Source organism: Punctularia strigosozonata, assembly GCF_000264995.1.
Source record: "Punctularia strigosozonata HHB-11173 SS5 unplaced genomic scaffold PUNSTscaffold_8, whole genome shotgun sequence".
In the NCBI taxonomy this organism is placed as follows: domain Eukaryota; kingdom Fungi; phylum Basidiomycota; class Agaricomycetes; order Corticiales; family Punctulariaceae; genus Punctularia; species Punctularia strigosozonata.
Genome location: NW_006767440.1, coordinates 1,247,304 through 1,257,882, shown reverse-complemented (window position 1 = coordinate 1,257,882; position 10,579 = coordinate 1,247,304). Strand labels below are relative to the sequence as shown.

General features: G+C 54.3%; 2 protein-coding genes across 2 annotated transcripts; both read left to right on the top strand.

Moving 5' to 3' along the window:
* Positions 1–512: 512 nt before the first annotated feature.
* Positions 513–2,151, top strand: PUNSTDRAFT_121130 (acid protease). Its single transcript, XM_007385004.1, has 5 exons — positions 513–836; positions 895–1,132; positions 1,185–1,773; positions 1,831–1,977; positions 2,032–2,151. The coding sequence occupies exons 1-5, from the start codon at positions 652–654 to the stop codon at positions 2,121–2,123; spliced, it is 1,251 nt and encodes a 416-aa protein (XP_007385066.1). The 5' UTR covers positions 513–651; the 3' UTR covers positions 2,124–2,151.
* A 1,648-nt stretch (positions 2,152–3,799) lies between these two features.
* PUNSTDRAFT_88694 (P-loop containing nucleoside triphosphate hydrolase protein) lies at positions 3,800–9,827 on the top strand. The gene is made up of 24 exons (XM_007385003.1): positions 3,800–4,125; positions 4,182–4,430; positions 4,489–5,323; positions 5,382–5,442; positions 5,497–5,761; positions 5,879–5,923; positions 5,981–6,098; positions 6,148–6,188; positions 6,248–6,512; positions 6,569–6,678; positions 6,735–6,783; positions 6,837–6,910; positions 6,975–6,988; positions 7,047–7,637; positions 7,687–7,830; positions 7,882–7,936; positions 7,989–8,172; positions 8,233–8,304; positions 8,360–8,641; positions 8,700–8,837; positions 8,899–9,302; positions 9,360–9,432; positions 9,502–9,614; positions 9,679–9,827. Exons 1-24 carry the CDS (start codon positions 3,811–3,813, stop codon positions 9,811–9,813), a joined length of 4,632 nt encoding a protein of 1,543 aa, XP_007385065.1. The 5' UTR covers positions 3,800–3,810; the 3' UTR covers positions 9,814–9,827.
* Positions 9,828–10,579: the final 752 nt, after the last annotated feature.

The window sequence follows — 10,579 nt, the reverse complement described above, 5'->3', positions numbered from 1 at the left end:
TTGTCCAACAAGCTTGTGGATTGACGCTATACGTTACCGCTTGTTCGTCTTAGTATCAGACGACACGACGGAGGTTAGTTTGAGCAGAGGTTGGCAATCTTTCAGCTCGGCTCTCCCATTCCGGTGACTGCGTTCCTCCACCCTCATATAATACGCGCGATCCCTCCTGCGTGTACTACGCTGTATCTCAGTATACATATACTGCAAACCCACTAGCGCTCGTTGCTGAGCTTCAATTATTCGACGCTGGCAATGCCCAGCAAGTGCCGGGGAGGCACGCTCACATGATCGATCCAATGTGGGCACTTACTTCTTCCTCTGGCGCGTCCCTTGATCCTATCCTTGACTCTCGACGACCGGCTAACCTCTTTCAAGTCTGGCCGCTACCATCCGCGCCCTACAGCTCACTATGGACATCCAACGTCGTGTACAGCCGAAAAACCACCACCCGCTGCCGCCAGTCTATCCGCGCGGATAATATCGGCCTCTTCTGCCCTACATAAATACCAGCACGAACGTCAACGGGATGCCCATCGGTTCTCGTCCTTAAGCTCTCTCTCCCTCGGTCCTCCAAGATCTGCGATCTTTCAGCTCGTTTTTCACACGTTCTACTCTACATCAAAGCCATCGAAGCACTATTTATTATCCAAGATGCGCAACACCCTCAGCCTCATCGTTATGATCACCCTTTTGCCCTTACTCGCCGCTGGTTCGGCTATTCCTTTCGATCAGATGCAACAGAACTCCGTTGCTCTTACCAGGCGCTGGGAGGTTCAAGATGCTGAAGGCATCGTTGACTATCAAAACCTGCAGGGCCAGATGCAGATGACTACGAGGTATGTTATCGCTCAGTATTTCTGGAGGAACGCTTTACTAACGCATCAACTTCGTAAGTAAAATTGCAAGAGGGATGGTTGCGTATGAGAAGAACATGGGCCAACGCCACCCCGCCGACCTTCTCGAACACCGTAACCTTGAACGTGCTGTCGGCCATGACGGGCTTGCGGACGACAACAATGTTCTTTGGTACGGAACGATCACTGCGGGTACTCCTGCCGTTCAGTACACAGTCGATTTCGATACCGGAAGTAGCGACCTCTTCCTGCCCGGACCTTCGTGCGGCCAGACTTGCGTAGGTGGCTCAAAGATTTGATATTCGTATATCACTGACACCTTGCCATCAGTCCGGTCACAAAGTCTATAACCCGTCTCATAGCAGCACCTCGAGGGATCTTCACAAGACCTACAGGCTCTCCTACGGGGACGGTTCGTCTGTACGCGGCGAACAGTATGCGGACGCTGTATCAATAACCGGAAAGAAAGCCACCGGCCAGACACTCGGCGCATCTACACAATACTCCAGTGGTTTCCAATCTCCGCGCTTCCCCGCCGACGGTCTGTTGGGGATGGGTTTTCAGTCCATATCCGTCTACAACGCGCCGCCCCTTTTCCAGACGCTCGTCTCCCAACGTCAAATCAGCACCCCGATCTTCGCTTTCAAGCTCGCGAAATCTGGCTCCGAGCTTACCATCGGTGGTGTCAACAACGCGTTGTACAGAGATTCCTTTACGTATGTACCGGTGACGCACCAAGGATACTGGCAAGTCAACATGGATGGCGTCAGCGTTAACGGAGGCCGAGTCCTCGGCGGAACCAGCGTCATCATCGATTCTGGCACGACTCTCATCGTTGGGGAACCGCACGCGGTCCAGCGGCTGTACAGCAATATCCCTGGCGCCCAACCTGCCAACGAATTCGGCCAAGGCTTTTATTGTACGTCTCCTGTTTCATGCTCATTCTCGCGCACCATTGATGTGTGCTCTTTCGCAGCGTTCCCTTGCGCCAACATCCCCGATGTTAGTTTGACCTTCGGAGGCCATCAGTTCCACCTCTCCGCGGACACTTTCAATCTTGGCCGCGAGTCTGCGTCGTCAAATAGGTGCATCGGCGGTGTCGTGGGCCAGAATATCGGCGCTTGTGTGTATCTCACCTTTCCGGATCTCGTCGGATGTCTGAACATTACCTTTGCAGCTTTCTGGATCGTGGGAGACGTCTTCATGCGAAACGTGTATACCGCGTTCGACCTCGGCCACAACCGTGTTGGCTTTGCGAACTTGGCCTGAGGAGCGCGTAACATCCCCGAGATTTTATATTCGCTATGTAGTCTATATCCCAAGTAATTGTCCATTTCTGTATATGCATACTCGTTTTTCTGGTTGCCCTCCAGGCTGGTGTTCGAATTTTACCTTATTGCGTGAGGAGGGCCCCGGACGACCGCTAGCGCTGTGGCTAAGGCTGCGGCCGGTTCAGGTGCGACAACGCCCAAGAAATCCTGATCACTCATGATATATCAATGACCAGGGCTCTACTCTTCCCTCTCTCCACGATCCTCAAACTGGATAACCACGAACCTTCCCTACGATACGCAACGCAAAGGAGGTGATTTCCAAGACTTCCTGCGATGGATGCACCAACGGCGGGTCGGATGTTGCTACACTCACTGGCGCCCCTGTCGGCTCCCCTCTCGCATCGTGTGCCAGAGCACATTCAAACCTGGTCTCGCCTGTTGCAATAACCGTTATCTCTTGATTGAACATCAGTCCTTTCAAGCCGGGAGACGACGCCCCCCTGTCGCTTTGCGGTGGATATCCTACACTTGCCTTGGACCCCCGTTGGACCGCGACCACGGACGCACCCTTCCTCCCTCCGATGAAGACATCCAACGAAGACTTTCAAGTCATATCATATCATCCCATTAGCTTCACTTCCTTCAACGACCACCGCACTTCTGTGCCCCCTTGTCGCCTCCGCCCCGCCGAACGTCGAACATCCGCTCCATCTACATCGGTCACGTGACGCATCTTCCCCGCGTCTACCTGTCTGCTCCGCCTTGCGCGTTGAGCTCTCCCTTAGACCTCCGCTTTGTGCGCGAGGCTTGCTACGTTGAATGCTCCGCCTTGAGCGAGCCAGGACCACGCCCACCCGCTCTGCACCTCGCAAGCGTGACTCAGTCTTCTCCGCATCCCGCGTTGAGCCTTGTCGCATTGGCCCCGCTCCGCCTTCCAATTGGGTTCTCCCTGACCCCGCCTCTCGGCCTGTTGCGAGACCGCGCCGGCGATGGCATCCCCTCGCTCCGCCTCCGGGAGCCTGTTCCGTCTGGGCTCTCCCTGACCCCGCTTCTCGGCCTGTTGCGAGATCGCGCCGGCGATGGCATCCCCTGCTCCGCCTCTGGGAGCCTGTTCCGTCGGGGCTCTCCCTGACCCCGCCTCTCGGCCTGTTGCGAGACCGCGCTGGTGATGGCATCCCCTGCCTCGCTTCTGAAAGCCGATGATTGACATATACCTATGTTGCTCAGTCTATCGAGGATGCTTTTCCCAGCCACTTTTTTCCCACTGGGTTTTAGTGGTTGGGTTTTTAGTGCGCCGACATGGATCGACTATAGCGCAGGTAGGGGCCTGAAGAGGTCAGGACTCTGGGGTAGAACAGATAGTACGATACACCTGGAGTAGGGTATACAGTACGATACACATTCATGTAATTATGCACACTCTGGTCGAAGCGGTGTGTTGGCTCATAGAGCGGACGGGAACCGTGTAGACCAGGGTGTCCCGGCTCGCCACTAGTGCGAGGCCCTGGGGTCCGGCTGTTCCGGTATTGGGATCGCGCCGGTTAATACTACCTACTACCTACCTACCTACAGGGCTGCGCAGGAGAGATCAAAGCCTGGCGAAGCATGAGTCACCGATCAACCCGGTCAACACGGCTTTTGCAATCGTCGACGCGAACACATGGATTCGTTCGGCACGCACGATGAACGTGTCGGACGCCCCCAGTGTCGTCGTACTGCGTGCCATACCTTTCGCAATCGTCCTAGCATCGGTTGCACACTTCGCTTACCTCGTCATCCACTACCGCTGCACACCCCGTCACGTTTCTGAGGGTGCGGTATCCGAGGAACAAGGATGGCGAACCAGACTCGCATACTCCGGGGGTTTTTTTGGAGTGTTTCTCAGAGTACTCAGGGTGGCAGGAACAGCTACGTATGCGGTATCTGCACTCATTTCGTTGTTCTCCATCCCCAACACGGATTGTTACCTTCATATTGTCTTCCCGGCTGCTGTCAGCGTATGTATTTTCGGATACGCGTTCTTCCGATGTACTAAGCCGGTATTTTTCATCAGTTGTACGCGACTATACTGGGAGCGTTCTCGCTTTTCTCGTCCCGAAAATGGCAGAGGATCAGCGATGCACACATAGGCATCGTTCTTTTGGCCCATTTCTTCGTTTCCGCGTATTTTGATCTCCGTGTCCTGTCTGATGTCGGCGAACACCCAACGGGACGTTGGTACTATCGCTACGTCTCAGAGCTGCTCTATCTCTTCGTCATATGCATCTTCGTGCCTCTGGCCATACCTGGTCCCCAATCATCCGTCAGTCCCTCGGTTCCTTGTCCCCTTGATTTGCAAGTTTAGGTTGGTATTCTCATAGGATCCGATCAAGAGCGCCTCTCTGGGCTCTATCCTCACTTGGGACTACTTCACGCCCGCTATTTGGTACGCCGCGCGGCATGGCCACCTCCCATCCTCGAAATTACCCCCACTGGATCCCCACGACGATGTGTCCTACCTCATCACCCACACCTTCCCCAAAATTGACCCTCTCCTCCTCAAACGCAAGCGACACGTCATCTGGTCCTTGCTCGATATATTCAAATGGGACTACGCGGTCATGACCACGCTCACGCTTTGCGAGAGCGTTTCGTATTTCCTTGCCCCCATCGGCGTCAGGCAGATTCTTACCTACCTGGAAGATCCGAGCGCTGCGACCGTGCAGCCTTGGGTATGGGTCGTATGGATCGGTGTGGGCCCGATGGTATACTCAATCACGGCGGAGTGGTATCTGTATTTGGCGACGAAGATGTTGAGGAGGGCGGAGGCGATCGTGACACAGTTAGCGTTTAGGCATGCACTGAGGATACGGATGAAGGGAAAGGAAGAGCGCAAGAAGGAAGGCACTGGCGAGCGCACGACGGAGGTACAGGCGGAGGAACGGAGCGCCAGCCCAACAGCAACTTCATCTACTGTCGATGGAGGTTCTGAGACGTATACAGATGCCAGCGAGGAGCGGAGCGCAAGTCCCACATCATCCTCAGCCACCGTCACGCCCTCGGAAGGTGGTGTGCCGGATAACGCGAAGGCGAAGCAAGACAAGAAGGATGAGGATAATGAGAAGCAGAACGAGAAACAGATGATAGGCAGGATCAACAATATTATCACGACGGACGTGAGCGCGATGCAGCAGGCTAGGGATTTCCCGCAGCTGCGTGAGTGCTTCTTCTACCTACGCCGGGTCGCACATATTCTCACGACTCGGGTTTGCAGTCAGTGGCTTGTCCGCAACGATCATATCTGTCTTTTTCCTCTACGATCTTCTCGGCTGGAGGTACGTCTGCTCCATGTGCATCCCCGCTGGTGGTCGCCTAAAGACCTACTGTAGCGCATTCGTAGGCATTGCAGTCGCCGTGATCACGCTCCCGGTCCCCGCCTGGGCTGCAACCCAGATGATGGACTCGACGCGCAAGAAGATGGCCGTCTCTGACGCGCGTGTGCAGGCTGTCACGCAAACAATGAGTGTCGTCCGTATGATCAAGCTCTTTGCATGGGAACACAAGTCGGTAGAGAAGTTAGAGAAGCTGAGGGCCGAGGAATTGAGCTGGATCCGTTACAACGGTTGGTTGTATCTGTCGACGTATGTGCTTAATGTGAGTACGAACTCAAACTATCCCGACAGAGGTGCTAATGTGCGTGTTCCGATGTGTAGAACGTGAGAGACCCTGTGATTCCCGGTGTGCCTTTTCTCTGACCAAGTGAATTGAGTACAGATTCTACCGTTGTGCAACATCGTCGCGATTTTCGGTGTATATGTCAGTCCTTCGGATCCAAGCAGCGTCCTTGTCTCGGCTAACGCCCGTACACGGTAGACCTTGGTCATGAAGCAGGAGCTGACTGCTGCACGTATCTTCACGTCCATTTCCGTCTTCGCCATTTTGCAACGTCAGATTAGCCAGTTGGTATTCATGCTTCCTACGCTCTTGAACGGTATGTCCAATATCAGTTATCAGAAGAGGAAGCTGACAAGCTCGTGCAGCGAAAGTGTCTCTGGATCGGATCAACGAGTTCCTCAACGATGTGAGTCCTGATCACCATACGGGACCTCTATCCAGTAACCCATAGACGGTTATTGGTAGACGGAATTGATCACGCCAGAGGATGGGAGCCCTTCCGTCGCCCCATCCACGGCCCTAGTTGCCCCTGATGAGAACAACAGCACAGGCTTCTGCGACGCCGTCTTCACCTGGGATAGGCTCGAGGACGATGGGGCAGCATATGACCCCAAGAAACGCGACTTCCGACTGAGGATTGATAAGGAGATAATATTCGAGAAAGACGCCGTGAACCTGATAGTAGGTCCAACTGGCGCGGGTAAAACAAGTGTTTTACTCGCCTTACTTGGTGAGTGCGCAGCCCAGATAAGATGGAGGTATATTGTTTACTTGGCTGCCGTGAAGGGGAAATGCATTATTCTCCGCAGAGTGGCGGTTCGTGGTACAATCTTCCAAGGGGAGGCGGAATCGCATACGCCGCCCAAGAAAGCTGGGTGTTGAATGAAACTATCCAGGTGAAAATATTATCACGTGTCGGCGACAAGTTGAGCTCTGGCTGACCAACCGATAGGACAACATTGTGTTCGGCTCGCCCTTCGACCAAGAGCGGTATCAGAAAGGTGCTACATCCTGTATGGGCTCGTATTCGCACAACGCTGACAAGACCCAACAGTCCTTGAGCAATGTGCGCTTGTGCAAGACTTGGGTATGTTTGCCGCTGGAGATCAGACCGAGGTTGGCGAAAAGGTTGGTCACCCATTATTTAGCCCTTTTCTGCAGGCTCGCATACTAACTCTCATACTACGTGTAGGGTCTGACTCTGAGGCAGGTCTTGCTGGCGCTTACACTCAAAATATATGCTCATTTCACTTCCCATTTCCAGTGGTGGGCAGAAGGCTCGGGTCACCTTGGCACGGGCGGTCTATTCGAAAGCGAAAATAGTACTCCTCGACGACATCCTTGCAGCCCTAGACGTTCACACCGCAAGGCACGTGGTCGACAAGTGCCTGAAGGGCGATTTGTTGCGCGATCGGACGGTGCTACTCGTGACACATAACCTAGCGCTTGCGCGTTTGGTGGCAAAGAAGGTTATCCGTGTGGATGGTCAAGGCCATGTTACGGCGGAAGCGTCGCTGGCGGAGGCCATCGAGCACGATGACACCCTGCGTCAAGAGCTCGCGAAAGAGGAGGAAACAGTGCAGAAAGCCCAGGATCGGGAATCTGGAGATCAGACGACCAAGAAAGACGACGCGTCAACCGGGAAGTTGATTGTCGCGGAAGATATTGCACACGGTACTGTCAGCTTGGAAGCCGTCATGTTGTATCTGCGCCACGTGGGCGGACCGTGGTTTTGGTTCTTCCGTCTATCTCTCGTCGTCTCGGGCGTGGTGTTCAAGCTGTACGAGCCATACTACCTTGGGCTCTGGTCGAACGAGTATGAGAATCATGAGGCATCCGAGGTACCAGCCTCAAAGTGTGTAACTGCTCTTTCACATGCGCGTAGGTGGCTTACCCATGAGCAGGTACCTCTGTGGCTATGCGATACTGTGCCTGTTTCAGCTCGCAAGCGATGTTATTGCATGGATTGTATGGCTCAATGGCTCGTTGCATGCTTCCGGGAAAATACATCGGCAGCTTGTTGAATCTGTGTTCGGGGCAACGTTCCGGTGAGAGATTACATAAAATGTTCAGACGAGGCCCTGATTCACCCCGTGCAGATGGCTAGACACTGTTCCCGTCTCCAGGGTTATCGCTCGATGTACCAAGGCAAAGGTTTTTCTCTTTTGTCACGGATCCACCAACCTGAAACGCGTCACGTCGATAGGACCTACAATCAGTGGACGAGATGATACGGCAGATATTCAGCCTGCAGCAAATGATGATCGTCAACATCGTACTACGTTTCGCTGCTATTGTATACGTTGTGGGGTGGAGTGTGCTGGCTGCTGGGCTGGCGGTTCTCGTCATTGCACTTGGCGTGGGCCGGTTCTACATTGCGGCACAGCGAGGTTGGTATTGGCAGTAGTCCTGGTGCTTTCATCGTGATCCTGACCGACTGCTGCTTACAGAGCTGAAACGAGAGCAAAGCGTCGCGAAAGCTCCGGTACTCAGCTTATTTGGAGCGGGGCTGGTAGGACTCGGTACGTGGTTAACCTGAGCGGACGGCATCTTTGCGAATATTGACTTACTTTGCAGCGTCTATACGGGCGTATGGCGCCCAAGATTATTTCAGCGAACGGCTGATCACGCGCATCAACCATTACACGGTGCTTACCCGAAACTTCTACAACATCAACAGATGGGTGGGCGTCCGAGTCGATGGCTTGGGCGCCGTCTTCTCGTCAATTGTCGCTGCCGGGATTGTATACGGTGGTTTCATCAGCGTGGGGAACGCTGGCTTCGCTCTGTCTCAGGTGCTCGGTTTTGCTACGGAGGTCTTCGTCTTCGTCCGTGTTGCAAACATGGCTGAGGTGGAATGTATGTGGCTGATGCTCTGTGGTCTGTGTGGAATGATCTGACTTGACACGGCCGGCAGGTAACAGCTTGGAGCGTATTCTCGACTTCCTCAAGATTGAACATGAACCGGAGCCGAAGCAAGACGGCGTACCGCCAGCGTACTGGCCAGCCAGCGGGTCACTGAGGGCGGAGAAGCTCTCTGCTCGCTACAGCCCAGGTAAATCACCCGCTTTGGGCACGCGCCTACGATCTGGCTGAGCAGGGGGCATGTTTCATAGATTCGGTGGACGTCCTGCGCGACATTTCGTTCGACATCAAGTCGGGCGAGCGCGTGGGCGTCGTCGGGCGGACGGGCGCGGGCAAATCGACGATCAGCCTGGCGCTGCTCCGGGCGCTGATCACAAGGGGCAAGGTCTTCTACGATGGGATCGACATCCACGCCGTCAACCTCGACGCGCTCCGGGCGAACGTGACGCTCATCCCGCAGCACCCGGACCTGCTTGCGGGTAGCGTGCGCGAGAACCTGGACCCGTTCGGCGAGCATGATGATGCGGCGCTGAACGACGCGCTTCGGTCCGCGGGGCTGGAGAGGCTGCAGAAGGAGGGAGACGCGGCGGCGGCTATCACGCTTGACAGCGAAGTGGATGCTGGAGGATCCAACTTCTCGCATGGTCAGCGTCAGGTACGCGGTTCTCTTCGCTACTATCGTGTTACGTATTCTATTGACTGCATCGTACAGATCATTGCGTTGGCTCGCGCGTATGTCCGGAGGAGCAAGCTAATGATTATGGATGAAGCAACGGCTGCTATTGGTGATTTTCCATTGTTTTCATCGCTCCCCGCAGTTCAGCTTACCTAGCGATGAACCCTTCCGTTTATAGACTATGAAACGGATTCGGCCATCCAAGAATCCATTCGTGCGAATCTGGGGAGCGACATCACCATCATCACGATAGCTCATCGTCTGCAAACCATCATGGATTCGGATAAAATCGTGCGTTCCTTCGCTCGCTCACTTGGTCACATTGCCTCATGCCTACCGTTTCTGACGACTGCAGATGGTTCTGGATGCGGGTCGGCTGGTAGAGTTCGGAAGCCCGCGAGAGCTGCTCTTGCAGAAGAAGGGGCTTTTCTTCGAACTCGTAGAAAAATCGCACGATAAGGATGTATTGTATGACATGGTCAAATCCTGAATGCTGTCGTTGGGCACGAATATCCAGCGTAACTTGGCTCCTGTGAATATATGAACTGGGCGCAGAATCCTTTCTTTGTCCTTGCAGGTATGTCGCAAGCGTACAGGCTGAGCTTGGGTCCTTTACTCGTCGGTTTCTGTCCACACTAGATCAAGTTATGAGTCTAGCTGTCATATCTCGTACATCAACCCGCGAGCTCCGTGGATTTCAAGTTTGGATAGGTCTTTGCGCGATCGCACGCGCATAACACCCTAGCTACCTTGTTCTCCTTCGGGAGGCTTCAGGACTTCTGCGTAGAGTTTTTGCTGCGGCCATCACATCTCAAATGCACGCGCAAAGCGGTCTCAGGCGTTCGCTGTCCGTGGTTACCAGGCAAAAATAGCATTTGTGGCTGTCCTCCGAACCCCTGTCTTTGGCTGTGATTTTCCCGCCCAAGCAGCACACTGCCGTTTACGTCAAGCTCATACAGTGTAAAGGCACTGGTTGATGCACTCAAAACCGGCAGGCTCCTACACTTCGCACATGCCACATTCTCTTTCTTTTGACCACCTACAACTATGTAAGCTACTACTTCCATACTGCACAAATTTTTTCGGATGAAATCTGGGCGGAAGTGAGCAATGACGGTTGATCCGCCCAGGGGAGGCCTGGCACGCAGAAAACGTTCGTTGATGCAGTGGCAGTGCCCCCGGCAACTGATGCAGCCATCACATCAGGTCACACCGTCCGGTAAGCTCTCACACGCTCCCAAGGCGCGTCGTGCGTT